The 24,355-nt window shown below is 47.0% G+C and overlaps 1 protein-coding gene across 3 annotated transcripts in view; it reads left to right on the plus strand.

Annotated features, from left to right (window-relative positions):
• The window catches only part of LOC149372317 (scavenger receptor class B member 1-like), a 55,448-nt gene extending 33,018 nt beyond the window's left edge, over window positions 1-22,430 (plus strand). For 2 of the 3 annotated variants that reach the window (XM_089566781.1, XM_089566782.1), the window contains exons 2-15: window positions 3,055-3,201; window positions 6,588-6,685; window positions 7,322-7,479; window positions 8,160-8,301; window positions 8,868-9,173; window positions 14,987-15,078; window positions 15,217-15,266; window positions 16,855-16,921; window positions 17,019-17,191; window positions 18,084-18,202; window positions 18,283-18,356; window positions 19,127-19,178; window positions 19,247-19,383; window positions 20,410-22,429. In XM_089566781.1, the coding sequence (XP_089422907.1) occupies window positions 3,055-3,201; window positions 6,588-6,685; window positions 7,322-7,479; window positions 8,160-8,301; window positions 8,868-9,173; window positions 14,987-15,078; window positions 15,217-15,266; window positions 16,855-16,921; window positions 17,019-17,191; window positions 18,084-18,202; window positions 18,283-18,356; window positions 19,127-19,178; window positions 19,247-19,383; window positions 20,410-20,659 (1,865 nt within the window). In that variant the 3' untranslated portion in view covers window positions 20,660-22,429. Of the gene's footprint in view, window positions 1-3,054; window positions 3,202-6,587; window positions 6,686-7,321; window positions 7,480-8,159; window positions 8,302-8,867; window positions 9,174-14,986; window positions 15,079-15,216; window positions 15,267-16,854; window positions 16,922-17,018; window positions 17,192-18,083; window positions 18,203-18,282; window positions 18,357-19,126; window positions 19,179-19,246; window positions 19,384-20,409 lie in introns of all 3 variants that reach the window. The other variant, XM_089566783.1, reaches the window with a different exon arrangement.
• Window positions 22,431-24,355: the final 1,925 nt, after the last annotated feature.

Consider the following 24,355-nt stretch of genomic DNA (forward strand, 5'->3'; position numbering starts at 1 on the left):
AATCTTCTCTATTTGCTAACCGCAATACCTCCGGTGCTGTGTTGAATAGCCTCCTCTCATTGCTAGTTGCATCAAGTCACTGTGCTTTGCTGTGGAAATGCACCTCTGTTGCCAAGCGTAAGCATTCCGTATGGCTAGGGATCGAAGTCTACTCCGGAGTCTGATTAGCATACCTTGCACTCCAAAGAAAGTGCGCTAGAGGTGGGTATACTCCCTTTTTACACCCATATAGATATATTCGTGTTTAAAGTGTTGATGTCGAAGCCTGGGTTAAAGACCGAGGACTCCTTCAAAAGTAGGAACGTTCTCCACCTCTTTGTTTTTAGTCTAAGGTTCGTTACAAGAGAAAGGCAGCCATTTTATTGAAAAGCACAAGCCGTACTCTCAGTAGATCTTGCCCCTGGTCGAGCGAAGCAAGCTGGTCTTCCAGCGGAGCTGAGGACAGCGAGGCACTTCGGATGCGGAGTATGTTGCACGCTTGGCTCCTGCAAAACGACTCCGCCCAGCTTCCATGTTTCTACTCTTTATTCTCGCTTCCAGCCCGTCTCCTCGCCGCTCATTGACAGGAACGTCAAGTTTGGCCATCAGAACGTGACGCGGGCAGTTTCCCTGGTTGTCACTACAACTACGTTCAGGCTACTCTAATGCCAGCCTGTTTTCTTCTCGCTCTTTTTTTCTTGTTCTGTTTTTATGGACATTGCTGTTGCATCTCCACGTGCGGGCGGTCGTGTGGAAAGAAGAAAGAGAGGGGGTCATACCCCTGCGGCTCCTAAAACCGGGCTAATGCGTGCAAATTCAGGAAGCACGCGGGGGCTTCGTACGCGGAAACTGCCCGCCCATCGCGAAGACAGCCTTGTGCGCGTCCACCGCCTTCTGTGCCATTGCTCTGTCCTTGTTCTTGCTCACGCGAACTCGCTCAGCGCGTAATTGGCTTTCGGGATGCGCCCACTGCCCTGAGAGGACGTTTCGCTGCGGTTGGAACGGCAACTCTTTAAATAATGCGATGGGTGTGTTTTATTTAGACACAGCAGGATGATTTGTCGATAAAAATATAACTATACCATGCCCATAGTAGCGTAGTCAAGGAAAGAGGCCAATATCAGCGTGCGAAAATCTCTGAAAGCAGTTTCCTCGTTGGGCCGCATTCAAGAGAGCACATGGGGAATGGGCGTATTGAACAATAAGACGCATTGTCTGAGAACAGAAGAGAAAGAAGACTTCCATTCTTATTCCTTTAGTTTTCATTTATGCAAAAAAAGTTCACGTTTTGTTCATAGTATTTATACTGCATCTCGCTTTTCTCGACTGTGGCCCGCCTCGTCCTAACAGGAACTGCGACTAAAGTTAAAGAAATGTGGAGATTCGATGCAATCTACGACTCATGTTTTTACTGCAGAATGACACTACACAATTTCTAATGCACGGCATAGAAAAAAAACGCATAACCAAGGTTCTTGGTATAACGATGTCATTGAGATAACTGAAACTACGCGGAGGGCATTTTGAAATCACGACCAACAAGGCGAGACTATAACCTGGCCGTATGTAATCAATATAGCTGCACACCTCTGCGACGAGCACACTGTTATGCACACAACTTACGCTAAATAACTGTCGCAGGCACACGCACCTTTTGGATTCAGTACTTTATTTGTTCTTTTTTTTCGTATGCCTGCTTCGTTTCACCTTTGGGAAGAATACGACTGACATGGTATTCGAACGCCTCAAGCGCAGGTTTATTCTAAAGGAGTTCGAACTGTGCGGCCGCTTCCAGTGGGCTGTAGTCGGGCTCAGGAACGAAGTGACCGATGTCCCTCAAAGGAGGCACTCCAACGAACCGAGTCAACCTGTTGCCACCTATAGTGACACGCGGCGCAACAGGCCGACTCGATTTGAGGTGTGCCGCGCGCGCGATTAGTCCGAGACAGGACGCTACGTGCGCGCGGCTATGTACCGTCTTTGTCAAAAGTAACCAGGCTGCATGCTTTGATTCCAGATCGTACAGTGGAGCCCTTACAGCTTCCCTGAAGTTGGAATGGTCGTTAAAAGGAAGGACTGGGGGTTTTCTTACTTTCCAACATCTTTTGATCTTTAGGAAGGCCACAAGGGCTCCACTACACAAGCTAGAAGCAAACCATGCAGTCTGGTTACTTTTGACAAAGACGGTACATAGAGTTTACTTCTTTTGTAAGTGATTGTGCGCAGTGGCCGCTCGCGCGCACTTATTTTCGGACAATGCTTGGACATTAGCGCGCGAGCGGCGCGAACTTGATTATTTTTGTATTTTGTAAAAAGTGTATAAAGCTCTCTCCTGTCCTTTCTTGCTGTCGCTCCCCTCTATACTTCTCCTCACTATCCTCTCCCAGCCGCCGCGGTGGCTCAGCGGTTATGGTGCTCGGCTGCTGACCCGAAAGACGCGGGTTCGATCCCGGCCGCGGCGGCTGGAATTTCTTTGGAGGAGAAATTCCAGAGGCCCGTGTACTGTGCGATGTCAGTGCACGTTAAAGAACCCCAGGTGGTCGAAATTTCCGGAGCCCTCCACTACGGCGTCTCTCATAGCCTTAGTCGCTTTGGGACGTTAAACCCTATAAGCCAAACTATCCTCTCCCTTTCCCTTTCATGTCCGCCGGCTGCAGCTCGGGTGCTTAAGATATTAGATAGCAATTGCCGCGGCCGGCAACAGTCTTTTGCTTCACTTTTTTATTTTTAAATAAACCACTACCACCACCACCACATCAGCTGCTCTGTTCTCGAGTTTTTTTGGGGTTTTTTCTGGGGGGTGGGGGGGGGGATTGGTGGGTGGGGGGTGTACGCAGAAGGAGCGGTGCTAGAATTTGTCCGATACCTGACGACGATGCTTCTGTAAGGAAGGCGAGCGGGTATTCAACTCCCAGACTGAACTGGGGCTGGACCCAGCTCAACACTCGTCGCTGCGCCCTTGGTAGATGTTGCAGCATCGTTTACTAATGAGTCGCTGTGACGAACCCCGCATCGTTATCGTACTACTGTACATCAGTACGCTTATGTCCCCCTCTCTTCCCCTGTGGTGTGCAGGTGCCCGAGACGGAGCAACCGTGGCCCCTCGCTGCGAGCAGTTCGAGGTAGAGGCGCCCTCGGAGGAGAGACGTCGCCAGAGACCATGCTCCAGGAGCCCTTCGGCAAGCAGCACCAGCAGCAGCATCATGTGTGGCCGGCGCTTGTGTACGTGACTTGCTCGCTGCGTTTCGGCAGCTGACGCTACGGCGCCAAGGAAGCTCTTTCAGCTCATAGGTTCGAAATCGCACGGCAGAACGCCTACCTGCCACAGCATCGCACAGACCAAGACAAAGCGAACTCTAAATACAGGACACGTGCTGCCCTGTCGTTCCGTCGCTCTGGCTCAGTTTCCGGGATGCTCTTGCAAATGGTTCGTTACGAACTGAGCCACTTAGTCATTTTAAATAGCTTGACATTTTGGAGCGTTCGAAATACCAGTTGACAGACAGGTATTGTTTGAGCTGCTGGATATCAGTCGTACCAGGTAGGCGCATCTTATCCATTCCAGTGAACAGTTCACCCCGACATCAGTCAGTTCAGCGCTGATGAGACGATGTAACTTATGATCGTATTGTCGGAAAAATTCCAACTTAAAAGGCATGAAAGGGCGTATTAACGTTGCACTAGTCGGAAACTTCACCTCACACGTCTTTTTTGAGCTAAACGACAGTCCTTTGGAGACGAGCAAGCTCAAATCCTCAGCACTGCGTAGAGCCTGCTCGACCCCATGTGGTCAGGCGAATGTTTTTAACCGCCTTATCTAAGAGACGCATGCTGAAAAGAAAATAATTATTGTTGGAAACAGCAGAACCTGCTCATTCGCGGCATTGCCGCCAAAAAAATTAGTTTTGTCCTCCGTGTTCGCTTAAAGACACGAAAGCAAGCGCCTAAAATTTTACCACGGCTGCTCGATGCCCCTCAAGATCTCCTCCGGGAGATCGAGCGGCCATGATTTTACCAGTCTGAAATACTTCGGATTGGCTACGCTCGGGTAAACATAACACGACGACGACTTGAACCATAACAGGAAGGAACAGACAAAGGCGGAAGCTAGGGTGGGTGGTGATGTTGCTTGTCTTGGCGGTACAGCAGCTTTTCACTATGCTAATCACATCGCTGGCTTTCAGCTCCGCCTGACTACCCGCGCCGTCAGCCTACGTCCTTGTCAAACTCGCGCTGCAGGGTGTTAATGGCTCCTGGCTCCTCCATGTTGGCACGCTCCTTCGGTATTGACAAGAGATGGCAACCTGCCACTCGCGGGAAGCAGGTGGCCGAGGATTCATATTTAATCAGCGAAAAAACGGCACCGCTGTTCATAAACCTCAGGTCATTCTCTTCTTCCTAGTGCAAAGTAGCAGGGGAGATTATCCTTCAGGCCGACCACTCTGCTCTTCTCAGAAATAAATGTCTTTCCCTCTCTCATTTGCTAGTTTGGCTACACCAAAAAGCCATTAACTGCAACCTTGACAACTACTACTTGAAACTACTAGTGCGAATTTTCTAAATGAGATTATTACTTTCTCATTTCGGTCTGTAGTGGATTTTTCACTTCCCGTACTAAGTATACTTGTTTTCAGAATGTAATTATTTCACGCTGGCTCTAGAAAAAGTGGCGATGTTTCTCGACTAGCCCAATTGCTTTTGTAAGAAGGAACTGCTTATGGCACTTTATCATCCCTAAACCATGTAGATGTCGCCATTAGGGCAGTGAAATGCGGTTTGAGTCCTTTGCAATGAAATTGACGCTCTGTGCCAGCTTAGAGCTTTCGGAAAGCGTTATTGCTGCCTGTTGTTAAAGTTAACATACCGAAACGTGCGCTGCTGCGGTTCACATTAGCCACAGCTTGGACGAAGAAAACTTTACGCACTAGTGCTAATTGTATGCTTGCCTTTTTTTGTAAGCTTTGTGCAGCGTAAAACATGACAGCTGTTTAAGGCTGGCCACGAGTAGACACCCAAGAACTGAACTCTAGCACAGCACGGTTCGTAAAAATGGGGCTTTAATGAGTGCAACCTAGCCAGTCTCGACGTCCAGAAAGTCCGAACGCGCATGCGCGGGCTCCTCACTGCCACTGGTATTTTTCAACGGAGTGGCAGACGATGTGACAGATTCAAGATACAGCGCTTTGCACTGAACTAGCTGGCAGTTTTTTGGCATGCTAGAACGCTCTTTCGACTTTGGGAGAATAACCTCTACCACGACAACCATTAAATATAACTTCTCTCAGAGCTCTCAGTGTATGGTTCCCAGCACAGCCAACCCCCCACAAGCAGCCTTTGAAACGAAGTATCGTCTTCCTCACATAATTTGGAGTATTGCTCAGAATTTAAAACAAAAAGTTCCTTGCCATCAGGAGGAAAAGGAAATCTCTCCCTGCCTTCGGACTCTATACAGCTTCAACAGAAGAGCTAATTATTGCCAAACAAATTGTTACTTGCATTGCATTGCATTGCATTACATTGCATTGCACATTGCAAGCAGGCATTGCAACTACACCGAGGCTAAACACAAGGCACAGGACCTGGACAAGCTCTTCCACACCTCCACTTACAACATAGTTTTTTTTCTTCTTGGAGTCACAGATCTATACGCAGCCAAAAGTTGGAATGTGACGTAAGAGCACAGGACATAGGTGCAGACGCAGTAGCTTTTGCAATGAATAAATGGTCTGTGGTATAGCTCTGGTTAAACCTGGAGGGACGTGAGAGCTCCGCCGAGCCGCTTAATTATACATCTGCGACACCTCCCCCCCCCCCCCCCCCCACTCGACACGGCGCATGCGCACAGCTGTTCCAGCTCGGTTTCGCCTGCGCAGCAGCTGCTCCGCACCACGTGACCGACCGGCTCAAGGCCACGGCACCGCCACGGAGCTCAAGGGGTCCCACGCTGAAGGCTCGCAGAGCTGGCGTAGTGTAGCTCTCGATACAATTTATTTTTTTTTACTAATGAGAGCGACCGCAATAGCATTCCAGATCAATCTCTCTGCGGTTTAATTGCGCCGAATTTCACGCAGAAAAATAAGAGCCAAAAGCATTTCGTTCAACTGAATGATGCAGTTGCCGCAATGGCTGAGTGGTTATGGCGCTCGGCTGCTGACCAAAAAGACGCGGGTTCGGTCCCGGCCGCAGCCGCGCCTCCATCGAATTTTGATGGAGGAGAAATTCTAGAGACCTGTGTACTATGCGATATCATTTGCACGTTAAAGAACCCCAGGTGGTCGAAATTTCCGGAGCCCTTCACTACGGCGCCTGTCATAGCCTGAGTCGCGTTGGAACGTTAAACCCAATAAACCATAAACCAAACTCAGTGCTTCAACTTAGTGTCGCAACATTTGAATGTGTTCCAGCCGTACATAGTGAACCGTTTGAACAGCTCTAACTCCACTTTCGGTACACTTCCAATGCATGTCCACATTCGATAAAAGTTGAATGTTGTTTACCGCGAGAAGTTCTTGCCTCTAATGTCGTCGATCTTATATTACAAAACATGACAAATTTTGTGATGGGGACCTCATGTCAGCTGGCCTCTTCCGCGCACACTACTCGTGCAGGTATCTCGGCGTGCGTCGCGGTGTGTCTTCTTCTGATGCTCTTGGGCGTGGCCGTCCTCCTTGGCTTCGACCACCTGTTTAGGTTCATTCTCAACAAGGTGAGCACGCTCTGCGAACGATGGGCGAACTGCCACCGGCAGTGCCCGGGTGTCGCGCTTATAGCAATCAAGTTGACTGGTACTGTTCTCTCTATTTAGCTGATTCTTAACTGCTAGGAATGATGTTTAAGCCTCTGCAGAGCATGCGACACCGGTCTCGTATATCTGGGTGTTAAAACCCAATGGTACGAGTGGTCTGTCCAGGATTCCTTCGCATTGAAAGTGCGTGTGTGTGTGTGTGGAGGGGGGGGGGGGGGGGGGGGGTCTAATATACGTTCGTATTAGGGTAAAGGCTTGGCAAGCAAGAGATACTGTCTCCCTCGGACCTGTCTTCTCAAGGGCAAAGGGGCTTCAGTCCGCTTCCGACCAATGGCTATGCCCCCCCCCCCCCCCCCTGCACTGTATATTTACACAGTAACTTCAACTGTTCTTTTTCGTCACAGTCGTTCACAGGTGCAGGTGAGCGCCTGTAATTATCGTATTCAAAGTTTGCTCGTGAGGCCGACCTCTTTCAACCTAAGCCTTAACTCTTATCGGATTCAGCCAAAACACGCCCGCGAGTGCACGTAACAATCGTCCTGAAGCAGTATGTTCGCTTCTCAAGTGTGACCCTGGTCGTTCGGTGGTCGATCGCAGGAGGTGTCCCTGACGGAGCACTCCCGGGCGTTTCCCATGTGGAAGGACGCTAGCCACGACATCAAGATCCGCTTCTTCTTCTTCAACGTCACCAACCCTAACGATGTGCTAATCGGCGAGAAGCCGGCTGTCAAAGAAGTGGGACCGTACACTTATAGGTACTCACAATGTGCATACATGGACGGACCCCATCTCTATCGCGTACGCTATGGGTCTATCGGCTATCGTCTATCGCGTACCCTATGGGTCTATATGGGATGTTCAGGTTTGCATCGGTACAAGTAAAAATGTATATACATGTTCAAGCAGTATAAAAGAAAGGTTGCACAGGAAACCAATTTCAATTTTTTGTCTGCGCGGAACTCAGCAAACTAAGTTGAGTTGTCCAGAGGAAAATTGCTAAGAAAAAGGCAAGAAGTATTGTTTCTCTTGTAGCTTGTGTTTGATTTCTGGTTAATCGAAGATCGGATGTTTGTCTTTTATATTGTTTGCACCTCCTGCACGCTTCTCAGCTCGCTTTTTCTTTTCAATGGACTCAGATAAACTAGTGCTGCCAGCAGTTTGTGCCACCTTTCACCGGGCTATCGTTAGGAGTAAAGATTTTCCGCTCCGTCCCTTTTGCGGAAAATACTTTTTCTGGTGACATTTATTTACCTCGCTTTATGTGAGCATAATGCTTCACTTATACATGGCTGTGGACAACTTAACCCTCCTTGGCAAGGGCGATGCTAATGCAGCCCTATTTCACAACTTTCGATGTTCGAAGTTCGATGTTATGAAAGAATCGAAATAGCCTTGTCGTTTCTGAAGTTATATTTAATTTTTACTCTTATCCCAGGGCTGAGTGGATAAAGCATAACATTACATTCCATGACAATGACACGATGTCCTACAAAGAGACCAAGCGGTACTACTTCGACAGAGAAAGTTCTGTGGGACCAGAGACTGACGAGATCATGACCGTCAATGTGCCTTTCGTGGTGAGTAATGCTCTCATTTAGTGCTTTGAATCTTTATCCGTTGGGGAGTAAATATTAGTCTTTTGTATTTATTTAAAACATATATGCAATACTGCAGTCACTTAGGACCGAACAGATGGAAATGGGACGAAAGGAATACAATACTGCACAGACACCAGCAAGCAACAGTTCGTTTACGAAAGCACCAAAAAAACTTATTGAAAGCACATGAAACAACATGAAAAGAGAAAAACACAACATAAAACAAATTCAAGAAAGGCCATTCAATACACGTTCTTCAGAGGGAGCTACATCCCCTGTGGGAAATCCATCTATTGAAGCGCACTAGACGCCTGCCCTCGCTGATGTTGTTCTGCTCCAGGCTTGTCTCTTTGTCGATACTTTTTTTTTTTATAGCACGCATCGCATGCCGCATGTTTTAAAAGACTAAGACTAGTAGAGCTTTACAACAAACTCGTGTCCTTGAAGCTTTTCCCTGCCTCGTAGTTGCCCTCGTTTACGAGGAAATGCAGAGCCCTCCGAAGCGAACACGATCGCGGCACCTCCCCCCCTTTCTTCGTTCACAGACGACGGCACAGCTCCTGAAGGAGCAGAACTTCATCATCCGCGGCATCGCATCACTGTCGCTGTCGGGCCTCGGGCAGCGCATCTTCATCTCCCGTTCCGTGGGCCAGCTCACCTTCGGTGGATACCCCGACATACTGGTGCTGCTGGGCTCGGTCATCGACTCCGGCCGACCGCGGCCGGGCCAGCCGGGCTTCAACATCGGCGACGTCTTCAGCCACGGCTACAGGACGGTCATCGACATGCTCGGCTCGCTCGTCGACCCGGACCGCCAGGGCACCAACGGGAAGTTCGGCTACATGATCAACGTAAGTGCACCCCACGTCCCCGGTCTATGGTTGCGGAGGCGTTGTCAGGCAGCGACAAGGAGTTCGGCGACACCTGAAACCCTGGAAGCAAAGGCGCATGGCTTAAATGACTAGCAAATATGTTATTCCTTTCTTTAACGTGGCGTCTAGTTAACATATTCTAAAATATGCTGAAGGGGACTGTGATGGCGCGTAAAGAGCGCATTCATCTAGACTGATTGCGGCAGCCGTGACGACAGTCCAAGCTTCTAGCACAGTCATAATTGAGCACGAAGTGAAACTCGATGGGGTTCACCCGGACATAATGTACGCCATCATTCAAATGGGATCTAAAATGCGCCACGGCCCAAGCTCCTTGCACTGCCTTTCATGCAGGCCATATGCCATTTGAAAAGACGAATGAATGCGAGGTCCCTTCACAGGGCTATTCCATTCACATACGCGACCAATGAAAGAGCAGGAAGAATTTTTTTATGAATGTGGCACAAAACATGACTTACCTTCTTTTTCTACCATAAATGTTCTGATCATGATCATGGGCCGATCATTCACAAGACGAAAGGAAACAGGTGACTATTCCTAGCAAGCGTAAGATACAAATGGTGATGACTATCTATTGGGCTGTCACCGATTCCTCTTTCCAGGCTGTAAGCAAGACCGAAGGGATGAGAAAGGCTAAATAAAGATATGGACCGTGCAGGCGAAATTATTGTACTGTGACATTTTGATTTGTGTTAATATGAACTCGCTTTTTTATTGCAAAGCTGCTGCTTTATACTTCCTTCTGCTACGCCTCTTCTGAGCGCTTATTCTCAGGCATGTGCAAGGGCGTCCGCAGAATTTTTTGCAGGGGGGGGCCCCGTTGGTGCCCCGGGGGGGGGGGGGGGGGGTATGTTCGTAGCAGAAAGGCGCTATTTGCGGAGTAAATTTATTTATTTATATATAAATAAAAATTAAACAAAATGCACACATGAAAGAAAAATTACAAACAGCAAATTAAAGCGCGGCTAGGAGAGGTACATTGGAGTTTATCAACGAAGAAACAACTAAAATTAATAAAAATGCAAAAAGATGCTATATCACTTCGTGGAGAAGAGTGCTCAGTCTTGCTGCATACGGGTTCTCAACTCACCCGGATTGATGACCAGCACACAGCACAATATGTTCACAAACACGCAACTACAGTCACTCAGTCAGTCTTCCTTGAACAGCAACTGTAGGCGCCTCGGATTTTTCTGGGCGAATTGCGTAATTACACGTGTGATAAATTCACTTCTGTGCTTCATTACACGCTCTCGGTGCACACTCATCATACACATTGATTGGAAAAACTGTTGAACGCGTACGTTGAAAACAAAAGATGACTATATATACAACGAAAACTTATTTACAAGATAAATGCACGCTCGCAGCTTCATACACCTCGCTCCATCTTGCTTGCGCATCCGCACAGTCGAGCAACCGCACACACACTGCTCTCCGCTCGTCGTTTTCTCGTCCGCTGTCTTGGTTGTTCTCAGCTTCGCTGACAACCGGCCACTAAAAACACCCAAGCACAAACACAGAGGCGCGCACACGTGCAAGGGCTTACTTGCCGCAGTATCCCCGAATGCGCACTTTGGGGGTGAAAGGAACGCCGCGCAACTTCCGAGGGGAAGGGACACTCGCCACTCCAGTCGGAAAATTTGTTTTTGTGTTTTTATGGGGTTCAGAGCCCCAAAACGACTCAGGCTATGAGGGATGGAGTAGTACAGAGTTCCGGGTAATGTCGACCACCTGGGTCTCTTTACCATGCACTGACACGCACAGTACATGGGCGCTGTTGTGATTTGAGGCCCAGCCAGAGGTGACAGGCGAGCCAGGCAGGCGCCATCGGGCTGCGTTGACCAAAGGCGCTGGTTTTCGCAGAAGACGCAAAGAACGCTGGTGTGGGGGCGCCTCGGGAGACTGCGTCGCCGTGAACAAAAGCAGCTAATCCCCTTTGCCGGAGATTCTGAAAGCGGCGCTTCTACCGAACTGCGCTACCCGTGGATCGGAGGAGACAGCGAGCGGCGGCGGCGCCAACTCATCGCCCGCTTGCCCCTGAGCAGCCCGACAAAGCGGGGGTGGACACGGCTGATTTTACCTTCCCTCCTTAAGAATTCATCGGTGACCGGCGTAACGATAGGCGAAAACAAGATGCCCCGTGCACTGTCTGCCTCCGTGTCGCTATCTCTCTAGAGATCAAAGAAACAGACACCCATCTCAAGGCGGCTCGAAACACATGCTCGCCGGTGCCGCTGTATGTCTGGAACAGGTCGCCCTTCAGTAGAGCTAACGATGGCGTGGTTTGAAAACGGCGGAACGACGCACGCCCGGACGCGGCATTTCGCAGATGTGACCATGCGGGGCTGCTTTTACCCTTTTGACTGAGCGCACCACCGCCCCTGGCGTGCGGCCATCACTCACGGTTCGAGTGAGTGATTTTCCAGGGGGGTGCAGCCGCCCCCCCTTGCCCCCCCCTCCGGACGCCCATGGGCATGTGCTTCACTTTCTCTTTCGCTTCACTTCATCCAACTGCTTGTCCAAAAAGATGTAGCATAAAAAAGAAAGCCGCCTGTAGACTTGATCGAACCAACTTGGATATAAAGACGTATTACAAACATCACTGCCTGGTGAAAGCGTTATACACCGTCAGACAGTGGTACACCCCTGAAATTCAAACTAGCGGGGTCATCAGGTTTTCTTGGTGAAACACCATAATTCTCTAAAAATGCTTCGTTCAGTCATTTCTACACTGTAAAACTTCCTAAGCTCATTCGTCGCAGCACCTTCAGTAATTAACAGGTTAAAAGACAAATCGAACGGGACAGCAGCTGTCCTGTGCCTCCACAACATTAAAACAACGCATGCGTTCAGGGGAACGCAACGTTTTTTGGTTAATGTGAATAGTTGGTGATATATGGTGTATGCAGGGAAGGCGGCAGCGCGGTGCACTGTGGGTGAGCGGCCATCTTGTAGTACTCCTTAGCAGACATCCGCTGCAGTCACCGCAGCCGCTACGGCAGCATGCGGCGCCGATGCACGCACGAATGTGACAACTGCTCGCAAATGACGCGTTACAAGGCCTTACCGTTTGCACAGAGGACGGCTCCGGTTCGTGGAGATTATTCAACGACGCTATCAGAATTCGATAGACGACGTTATGAGGAGAAAACAAAAACAATCGGTATAGACCTTTTCATGCTGCGGGCAAGCGACTGCGTCCGGCACATAGGCTTGTGGCCATGCGGATGCTTCGGACATCCACGAATTTTCAGAGTTGAGGACGAACTTCACTATTCATTAGCAACTGAAGTCGCGGAAGGAGCTGGATGTCCTTAACTTTGAAACGAGCGGCTGGGTGCACGAGCCGTCGGTGAAGGAAGCGTCAGTCAACACCGCAGTCATGATGACAAAGACAAGGCTGCTGCTTTTGAGTTTTAACTGTAATGTTCTAGTTCACTGTAATTTTAACGTGTGCTGACTGCGCGTTTTCTTCGCAGGTAGATCATTCGCAAAGCATGAACCAGGTTCCGCTAACAGCTTCCATGAGGGCTGACATAATTGCTGCGCGCTGCACCAAAACGGCAAAGCCTGTTCCTATGTTGCTGCCGTCGTTTTCTTCGCTGAGTACCACTTGAGTGCACGGCAAGAGGGTTCTTGCACCGACACCGCGAACGCCTGGCTCCAGCCCACGTACGAAAAGCGGAAGCGCGGCCCACTGATGCCATGGATTTCGTGTCCTGTGCGCAAAAGAAACGTCTACTTGACAGCGAAGGCACCTCAGTTTGTGTGCCGATCTCGAGTTCTACTTTTCGTACGTGGGCTTAAGCCAGACGTTCTCGTCGTCGGTGCAAGAAAGCATTTACCGCGTACACAAGCTATACTCGGCGAAGAAGAGGACGGCAGCAACATGGGAACAGACTTCACCGTTCAGGTGCAGTAAGCAGCGATTATGTCGCCGTCACTCTCGGTCAGCACCCACGCGGTTAGAGAAGCCTTGTTCAGGCTTTGGGAATAGGTCACCTGCGAACAAAATGCCATCTTACCTTTGTTATCATGACTACAGTGTCGGCCGACGCTTCCTTCACCGACGGCTCGTGCACCCAGCCGCTCACTTTAAAGTTGTGGTGGTTGTGGTCTTCCAGTTCCTTGCTCGACTTCTGCTGCTTACGAGCAATGAGGCTTGTCCGCAACGCCAAGATTTCGTGGACGTCCGCAGCATCCAAGCATGGCCACAAGTCTATATGCTGGACACAGTCTCTTGCCCGCAGCGTGAAAGGGTATATCCCGATTGTTTTTTTTTTTTTTCCCATAACGTCATCTCGCATTCGGATAGCATCGCTGCATAATCTCCAGGAAACGGAGCCGTACTCTTCGCAAATGTTAAGGCTACTTGTGACGCGTCATTTACCAACAGTTATCACGTTCATGCGTGCATTGGCGCAGCATGCTGCCGTAGCGGTTGCGGTGACTGTAGCGGGCGTATTCCAGGGAGTACTGCAAGATGGTGGCTCACCCACCATGCACCGCGCCGCCGCCTTTCGTGCATGTCATATGCTGTAACCCAACAAGCACTTTAAAAAATCTTCGTAGGTGCTACGGCCTGAAGTATTTCGGCTCTGTAGGCAGCCCTGAACCGAAGCGAATATTTAAAAGCGCGTTAATGACGCTGGTCTCTCCGCTCATTTGCAACATTTGACAAATGCCATAAAAAAACAATTAAGTAATATTAACGTTCTACCAAAACAAAACCTAGCATTGCTGTGACTTTCCCTTGTTACTTGGTGCAGCTTAAGTGTCCACCGAAACAGCAAGAAAGATATTACACCCTTTCCGAAAACAAATTATTATTTATCATGCACGCATGAAAGTAAGCAGCGTCGTCACATTATGAGCACTTCTGTTTTCGCTGTCTGCAACCAAGTTGTTTATTTGTTTGGCGTTAACATAATGTCGAAGGAGTCAACCGCTGTGTCCTGTTAAGTTTGGTGGTTAATAGAATGTTTAAGTTTTCTCCCCTGCAAAGTAGAGGTGAATACGGATGTTCCCTCCGCTATTGGACTGAAGTACGGTCTTCACCTTCGTGTTTTCTAGCAAATGGTTCAGTTTTTCCACGTAGTAAGTCTCCGTAAAGTTACGGACTTTTTTTACAGTGCTATAGTTACAACTCTCTTTAGGAATTTGCCGCCGCGGTGGCTCAGTGGTTATGGTGCTCGGCTGCTGACCCGAAAGACGCGAGTTCGATCCCGGCCGCGGCGGTTGAATTTCTTTGGAGGCGAAATTCTAGAGGCCCGTGTGCTGTGCGATGTCAGTGCACGTTAAAGAACCCCAGGTGGTCGAACTTTCCGGAGCCCTCCACTACGGCGTCTCTCATAGCCTTAGTCGCTTTGGGACGTTAAACCTCATAAACCAAACCAATAAACCAAACTTTAGGAAGTTGTCTGGTCGAAGTTTTGTCTGCTCTTCCCTCATGCTCTTGCAGCTGCTGTCTGGCAAAATCTTTTTATTTTGAGGCAAAATAACTCGCATGCAACTATTGTCCTCCATCGTCTGCATGAAATAAAGCAAATCTGCTTCACGGTGGCCTGATAACACACTTCTGCTCTTCTCTTTATAACGCCTCGCAAAGGACAGTTTGGATACATGGTCCACGTAAGTTTTCCTGCACTCGTCTTTTGCTTTCTTTCTTCATGCAGATACTGCAATGTGTTGCACGTGCTTCCTATTTTGCAATGTTTGCAATGCATAGAACCAAGCGGACATGGTTTCGCGACACTGTTCTGTTGCAGAAAAACGACACCATTGACGGGGAGTACACTATATTCACTGGTGAAGATGACATCTCCAATGTCAACAAGGTGTATGAATTCAACAAGCACAGGTAACCTATTTTCATATATCTGCTTGCATTCTGCTTACAATCTGCTTGCAATCCAACTGGAGTTTAAGGGCTCTGCGCGCTCCGCACTTACATGAAACAAGCGCGAAGTGCTACAGGGGACGTTTTTATTTCTTACAGGAAGATGGAAGTATGGCCTGGGGACGAGTGCAACACTTTGAAGGGAACACGTAGGTGCCCTGTTCATTTATTTTTTAGTCACGTAGCTGTCGATTGCGCTAATTGTTAACACTGCGGGAACTGTTCTGTGCCCGGTTTCCGCAGGAGGTAATTGCTTCTTGTTGTAAATGTCTCAAGCCTAAGAGGCAACCATCACAAGAGTGGTAGGAACTTGGGAGTGAGCAAAGACAGGTTAAGTGGTGCTTGTTTAGAACAGGAATTTGATTTTGACTGAAAGATTGCGCTTAGGTGGTGTGGTGGACTACATACAACGCGCGCTTTACAAACTTAGCAGCACTATTTTTTTCTTGAACGTTAATAAGTACCACCGAGCTACTAGCACAGAGCGGCCATTTTTCGGGCGATGGTTCACACGTCGCCTTTCGTCACGAGTGTGATGTGACAGGTTTAATCCTATTCTTTTTGTTCAATTTTTCAAACTTCAGTTCGCTTTGCATAGCTTCCGCTGTCACTTGTATTTTTTTGCTTCCACTGCTGGGTTGTGTCGCACTCACAAAGTCGTCTTTCATTTAGCTTCATGATGCGGTTCGCAGGTCACGGAATGAAAACACAGGAAATGTGCGAGTGCGCAGAGACTTCCTTTGTCGCAAACACGTCCGCGTCGCGCATATGCGTCATGGTTTGCGTTATTCTTGCGTCTGTGAACACGCGCCTGTGAGATATTCCGCCGATAGCCGCTGTTCGTTCCGGCTACGAGTCCTTCCTTCCTTATGCGAATAATAGCTCCCCGTTGGCCAGTAACTGAAATACTCGTGAAGGAAAGCAAGTGATCGCTGTCACAATGCCCTTTATACAGCTTATTCAGGGTAATAGGGGATTTTTAGCTAGCTAGGGCTTTTAGATTGTCTAATAGTTCCTTTAAAACTCGTGCATGATATGAATCCCAGTGTACTACGAGCAAAGAGAGGAAAAACGCCGCGTACGATACGTCCAGAAACGCTAGGATAACTGTCAGGATCACGTTGGGTACTGCTTGCGTGGCACTGGACAGAGTAAAACACATATTTGGCTGAACAATGCTTTGACAAAAGCTTGACTGCGTAGTCGACATAACGACGTTCATTTCAGGACACCGGGATTTGCAGCGCGTCTCACCACATGGCGGTGCTGAGGTATCTACTCGGGACAGTTACTGTTTGTTCATTTGACTACAGTACACACAGTGTGGCGTACAGCAGTTCTGAATTATTGGCGATTTTCGCGAAAGCAGCTATTGGCGATTTTCACGAAATCGGCGCCACGCTGCGGCGGCGCCGCAAACTAGTCGAAGGATCGGCGCGCGCAGAACCAAGTTGTTTTATTCCATACACTACCTTTGTTCTGCGCGCCCTAGACGTCACATGATTAGGGCCTGCAACGTGCGTTTTCTGTCAGATAGACAGCCCTAATTATGACTGCAGCGACTCAACGTTGACTGCGTGTGTTACGCGGAGATTGCGGGTGGACAGGGAGGCGCCATGTGCAGGCAGAGCAGAAAACCTTTGGGCCAATGTCAAGCACATGTAAAAACATATTACTGTGAATTCCCAGTTACACGTATATATATGTACGAATAATTTCCTTTTTTCTTCACTCCAGTTGGGCACATCCGTCCGCCCCTGTCCAAGACCGACGAGCAAATTGTGTTCATCCCGGACATTTGCAGGTTTCTGCTTTTCTGTTCTCATTCATTTCAATCCAAAGCGCATCTACCGCCCATGCTCATACTAATACTATGAGGAATTTCTTTCGTGGAACTCCAGATCCATTCCATTGGAGAACACAGGCGAAGAAACGTTCAAAGGCCTGAAGGTGAAGCGCTTTGTTGCCGGAGCCACATCTTTCGACAGTGGGCAGCTGCGTACCGAGAATGACTGCTTTTCTGCCGGCAGAAATCTGCCTGATGGAGGAGCCAACCTAGGCCCTTGCAAGCAAGGCAAGCCGTTTCAACATTCTTTTTTTTGTGTTTATCAAATGGTTTTTGTTTTTCGTGCAAAATATGTACACCCGCGACCACAAGCAATAAGTGCGCGCACTGGAGTTTACGTGTGCTTAGACGAGACTCCAGGGAGTGAAGCTAAGGGTTGAAATCGAAATCCCAACACTGCGGGGCCAACTCTGTACAACAGTAGGCATCAAGGGCACGCACTAAAAACTTGTGAAATTATGTTACTTTACATTTCATTCGCGTTTTCACTCTAGCCTTGTGATTATTTTTCGGAGTACACGTGCGTTTGGTCTAAAAAAGTGACATTGTTGTTTCAATAAATGTTCAGTCGCTAGTACCGCCTTGCGTTGTCCATAAGGGTGCCCGCATAACTTTTTGCAATGGGGCCATTATAAAAATGGCCTATGACTTCCTATAGACTTCTTATAGACCATTGCAAAATGGCCTATAGACTTTCTGTAGACTTCTTATAGACTATTGCAAAATGGCCTATAAACTTTTTATAGACTTCTTATAGACTATTGCAAAATGGCTTATAAACTTTTTATAGACTTCTTATATACTCTATTGCCTTGCTATTGATATTTCGTTTTGTCTATTTTTAGTCTATAAAAAGTCTGCTAAAAGTGTTTGGCCATAAATCTATAGATTGTCTGTAGAGTGTCTAAATAAACTTTTTAAGCGTAAAGGAAAGAGAAAGCCTAAGAAAACAGACATGCGAGGGGGCTATGAGATGCTTATATGAAAAGCTGATTTCGCCATACAGTACAGACCTGCGCGAAAAGCACAGGTCAAGGCTGGCTTTCGTTGTTCAGTTATAATTTCTAATTAGTTGTGTGAGTTGTGTGCTGGTGACGTTAGCCTATTTTTTTTTATGCAGGCGCTCCACTCGTGCTCTCTTTTCCGCACTTCTTGTATGCCGACGCATCCTACCGTGGTGACATTGATGGCATGAAGCCGGATGCCAGCAAGCACGAATTCTTTTTCAACAGTGAGCCTGTAAGTTGTGGCACTGGTAACAGCAACTTTCATTTTCATAAAATTGAGGATTACCCTTACGTTCTTCTCAATCATTGCAGACACTTGGGGTGACTGTGAACGTTCGCGGCCGGATACAAATCAGCGTGGTTCTAGAACGAGTCTTTGGTCTTGGGTATGCCAGCGCTTAATTTCCCTCATTTTCAGTCCTCTTGAGTTCGAGATTTTTAGCTTTTTATAAGAGCGGGCAGCTTTGTGTTTGTTCTATGACAGGCGGTCATATTTAGAAATTCAAGACATCGGTATTGGACGAAAATTTTCGAGTTATGGCAGACGTTGACAAATATCTATGTCCATGTATTTAAACGTCAGCAAGCATTTCAGAAGCACTTGGCCCAGTGCAGACTCGCTTCCATAACATGGTGCAAGCTAATACAAAGTTCAAGTTTCGAGGTGTCCGTACTGAAACGTTCCATACGAGTCGCTCATATGGGATTATGGGAATATGGAGTCCGTAAGATATGGAAAGGCATATCGACATCTGTACTTTCTTTTTATGGATTTCATCAACTTTCTATAAAATTTTTACGTAGTTTCCATAAAATATGCACTACGTCATAACGTCATATGGGGACCGTAAGTTTTCGTAAGCACTTTCCATAAACTCCATACCAGCTCCATACACTCCATATTGACTCCTTGTAATCTATATAGAAATATATGAAAATATGGGACTCGCCTTACGGAAGCTTCCAGTAGGGGTGAGCTTTAACACTAAGAAAAAGGGGAAAAATACGAGAAAAAAAACTTCATATAAGCTCTGATATTGTGGTTAGGAGTGAAGAATGGTGTATGCAAGCTTGAACAGTGGGAAGAAGCGGAATTTGGACAGTGCTGAACAGCGAATGCGAATATAAGTGCGTTACTCACTTATCTGCTTTCCAGGCCATTCTCCCGAGTCGCTGAGGGTGTACTGCCACTTTTCTGGCAAGAAACTGTAAGTGTACCTACTGTCACTTATATACAGATGAAACTACAGATTCCTGACTGCATATTTGCTTGCAGCGTGTCGAAGCGAGGGATGACACAGTCAAGTTTTTGAAGACCATCGTCGAACTGCCTGAGTACGCTCAGTGGGGCTCTGTTGGGCTCATTGTCGTCAGCACACTACTGTTGGCCGCTTCAACCTTCCTGCTGTTCAGGTATGAGTCATCTGTGCAAAAAGAGCTACACTAACAGCACTTCGCTTCACAAAGGTGTGTTCAATTGCCACAGCAAACTCCTCTGTTAATCGGGCTATGAGGTTTCTACGTGGCAAAACATCTTGAACCACCCTACACCACTCGCCATGAGAGTATATTTACGTCCACATCTCAGGGAAGGTTCGCGGTCCTAGGCCTCGCGTAACTCACCGTAAAGCCGGTGCACTGTTGTCTTACAGCGGCTTTTCTATCTGATTTATACTCGTCATAGAGCAGTCGGTATGTGAAGGCAGAGTCTGCCCCTCTCCGCGCAGTCGCCGGCACCGCTCCTCAAGATAGTGTCGAGAACGGAGTTTCAGTGGACATCTATGTTTCCTTACGCGCAAGTCAGGGATGAGCAGAAGAGGAATATTTATCCATATTTATCTTTGAAGTGTCAGAAAACTTGCAGACCTCGAGGTAAACAGACGAACTGCGCCTGCTACGTTTTCTTCACGAAATGTAGTCTTCGAAAAAAACTTTCTGGCGGTTGAGCATTACTAGGCACACAATATTGAGCAAAATGACATTTTTGCAGGTGGACGTTGTTAGTGGCTATGTATTTTTAAAAACTTTTTTAAAAAAATGGAAGGAAAAGATGTTGCTAGCCGTGGCATCAGCCAACGAAACCTGAAGCACCTGAGCTGTGGCTAGCGGGAATAAAAGGACAGGGAGAGGGAAAGAAAGGTGTAGGTGTCCACATCTCAGTAGACACCTGAACTGCGCCGTGAAAAGGGGTAAAGGAGGGAATGGGAGAAGATGTGTCATGTGGCACGTGGCTTTCACGCCTCCACCACTCCTCCACACGAAGGTCAAACTGCGGCGCCGATAACCATGGCTTTATTAGGCCAGTAGAGCTTTCGTTTTAATATTCTTAAAATGCGAACTCAACCTAATTGGTGTAATATTAAGCTCACGAAACAAATAAAATAAATTGCTTACAGTAAGTGCGTGCACTGCTTGAACTGATTTTTTGACTTATTACAGACCAAGAACTTCAAGGAGGGAAATCACCAAAGTGCAGCCTGAAGACGAAGATCCAAAGAAGCCTGCAGATGCCACTTGTGCTGACATGTTTCCAATCAAGGTGGAGCGCATTCTGCAGAATGGCCTTGACCGCCTTCCCAACTCGTTCGGCATCACAGCGGTGCGCAATAACTTCATCAATGAGCTCAAAAACACCAGGAGGAGTTCTGAGCCATCTGCGCCAGCTGATATTGACATCTACAAGGCATGATTGTATGCTGCTCTTAGACTGCAAGGTGTTTCTTGTACATAATACTCTTGCTCTACGACGAGTGCAGAGGTACCGCATCCTAACTGATTTCACAGTGAATGACTTTTAAACTGTGAACAATGATGTACATAGTTCCCCATTTTTTACACCTCGTAAGAAGTTTTAAGAGTACCGCTCTGTGCCTTGAACAGGACTGCTGCCAAAGCAAACAGTAAAGAGTTCAGGCAAGATGTGATGCTGGTGCAAGCAGTGTGCTAGAAAAATGCCATATTTGTATACTCGTCTTGCACAGCAAGCAATGCTCTTGGGTAACCAAATGGAACAGCCATTTTTACATCTGAATTTCTATGCGGTCCATTTTGATGTTCACAGGCATGTAGGTATCTTACAATGAAAGTGAATGACTGTTTAGGTTTCCTACCATGCACTTTTTAGTGCATATTAATGTGGCACAGGTTTCACCTTTGCAAATGGTTTGGTCTTTAAATTCTAATGCATGGGATGATGTAGACATTAGCAGCACTGAAGAATGAGGATTGTTCCATGCTACAGAATGTACAACTACACAAGCCCCCTGTGCCTTGCTTTAAGTACAAATTGAAGTCTGCAGACCATACGTACAACCCTTCAATATGTTCAGAGTGATGTTGTGCATAGTCGTGTAAAGATGTTTAAATGGCATGTGAAACTGTATTTGGAAAACATCAATGTTTGGAAGCTATGTAGCTAGAGATTATTCAAAGAAGGTGTATCAGCATGGTACAGGACTACTTTTTCAGATGGCATGGTTTAGAGAATTGTTTGTAGTAGTCTGTTCTTTCATCTGATCAGCTCAGGCTTGTTTATAAATAGGCAAATATTTCACCTCAGACAAAACATTTGTGCATTTCAAATGCAAGTGTATAGCAACTGCAGAAATAGGGCACATCTCAACATGTTTATCTGTCTTTCTCTGACAAATTCTTTGTGCTTTAAGCAGGCCAAAGGCTACTTGCACTTCAAGTGTGACAGGCTTCTTGGGTATTTAAGTTGAAACTGTCTGCATTCTTATGTACATACATTTTCCATCTCCTTTTTTCACTAAGACAAGCAGCCATACAGCAGTGCTCATAATCTGGACCTGTTTTTTATTTCAAGCGTTGTTTCTGTCGATACTTCAGCCACATTCCAGAAGCAACCTCCAGGCTTTCCTGTTTTTACAACTGTGATAGTGCACAAGGCCTCCAGAGCATGAAGTGTGAAACAAGAAATAAAATTCTTCGCCACATCAGAAAGTTTCAACGCTGCAAAGTTGTTGACAGGTTTATGGTAGTGAATTTGCGGCAGAGGTAGTATGTTTGCATCAATGAGAATCACTGATCTGGGATTCATTTGACCCACTAAAACAATGCTTGCCCCTTCTGCCACGCCACAGTTAACATGCGAACAGGTAAGTAGTCAGGTTTGCGACTAATACGATCTACAGACAGCCTTACAAGCTACAAACCAACCACTCACGCAACGCTTTCTGGCAAATGCACAAGGCCAGTATACCAATTCTATATATCTTACCAAGCATATTGCCGCCATCTATCTGCCTGTTCACTAGTGCGGACAGGGGACTGCCATCAGGAATTGAGCTGCAAGGGCCAAGAAAAAGGTATGGCTAGTTCTCTTCCTCCCTGGGAGCAAAGAAGCGTTAACCGTGCCACCTTCCAGAGGGCCCGTTCCAGGATTGCAATCTGATCACATGATCATGGATTGTGAGTTCTAATTGCACAGCCCTTATAAATACTACTGATCAAAAAATTTCGTAACTGAGCCACAGAGGTGGCATTGTCTTTTCTGTAGCAATTTGCATCTACTACTGCTACGACGATGTATGCGTTTGGGGAAATCATCCTGACATAGCGGTCGTTCTATAAAACTAGGCCGGCGCTTCGTAATGTCTTAAAACACTGAGAACAAAATATCTTGGCACAGGCCGGGTATCAATTCTAAATTCGCTATGCACCACCGTACTGCCTCTTGGAAAAATCTGGTAATATGAAAGCTAGCGGTGAAGCCACCGTGTATGGGGCGTGAAGTTTCGAAGCTATTCGCCTGCGACGGCGGTTAGTTATATTTACCGGCGACTATGCACTGGACAACCGCAACAACCAAGCAGTGTACCCATCCCGCACTCTGAAATTACGCGGTAGGTCAGAACAAAACTGGCTGGTCAACACCACATGCGTAAGACACGGTGAAAGTTCGTGTGGAAATAATGGTCTCTTCCACCACAAGCCAGCTATGGACGATGCGACCCTTCGCGTACATGCCCTTCCGACGTCATTGAACAAAATTCTCCTTCGTGTGTAAAGAAAATCAAAAAATCTTTCCGGAGTAAGGGGATGCCCTCAGAGAAACAAAAGGATGTGTACCCCCCCCCCTCCCCCCTCTTCTAGTGGGTGCTTAGAGAAATCTCTTCTGAAGCGCAGTGTTGCACAGATGAGTTTGAATCCGTGCTGATATAAACGTCTGCGAAGACGCCGGCAATTTCTGAAGTACTGTGTGCACTTGACATCTTCACAAGAAAAGTGAGTCATGTTTTGACAGTGTTTGTTTCAGTTTCAAAAACGTATTCACGATATCCCACTTAATTCTCTGAAAATTCATTCCCGCGTTCTAAATTTTTTTTGTAATAGTTTTTTTATCAGGTTTAACCCAGCGGAAAGATAGTTTGAAAATTTATAGGTATTGCCAACAGCCAAATTTACATCCAGGGCAAAAGTTAGGCTTTATACTTCCCATTCATTTTGACACCTCAGACATATTTGAGACAAGTTTTGTAAGCAACTATACCACCTAGGTCACTCGCGTTTGTACTGTTATTTATATCTCCTCGTCTTTCAGCTGAACTATAATTAGAGCTTCGCTGAAAACGTTTACAGTTTTGTGATTTCTTTATCCGAAACCATATCTTTTGGCCGTTTTTGGAAAATAAAACTGTAAAAAGAATAAAAATATAAAGCTGTATAGCTTTCCTTTGTAGCCGTATGGCTGCACTTGGGTGGATGCCAATGAGTAATTACTCCCTTATAATAAAAATAAAACTTCAATAGTAAAAAACCTAGAGCACAGCCGTTTGCCATTCTATTTCAGTAGGTTTTCATCTCTGTGTCGATTATGCCGGAAAAAAGGTTAGTCTGCTGTCTTTGCTTGGTTTTCTAATAATGGGCCAAATGTGACAAAAATGGCAGATGAGGTATTGAAGGTCAAAGCCGAAAAACATATTAACTTCAATTTTTGAAGGCAACAACGTTCACTGAAACTTCTTTTTTGTAGCCATTTGCTGCGTACTAAGTGCCAGTGACAATTTGACGCTTCTTTCCTTGTAAGTCCGCTTCAGTATAGCCTCTTTTGTGATTTGTTCTTCACCTCTCTAAGTGAAGTGTACGAGTACTTTCGACGACGGTCCGCTTCACGCAGCACCCCTGATGTAGCACCCCTGTGATGTCCAAAATGCCTTGAGTTGTCGCCGGGGAATATTACAAGTCTATAACTCGAGTCATGATAAGGCACTCCCAGATTACGTTGTGTTCGCCCGTGGAGGCACTTTTTGAGAAGCTCTGCCTGTGCAGTTGCCGGAAAGCAGACTTTATGGCGGAAAGAATTGATCTGGGCGAGTACTTATACGCAAAAAGTCCCATTCGTTATCTGGCTGTTGCCCGCATG

Source organism: Amblyomma mixtum, chromosome 1 (genome assembly GCF_055824585.1).
Source record: "Amblyomma mixtum isolate Tamu chromosome 1, ASM5582458v1, whole genome shotgun sequence".
Taxonomy (NCBI): Eukaryota; Metazoa; Arthropoda; class Arachnida; order Ixodida; family Ixodidae; genus Amblyomma; species Amblyomma mixtum.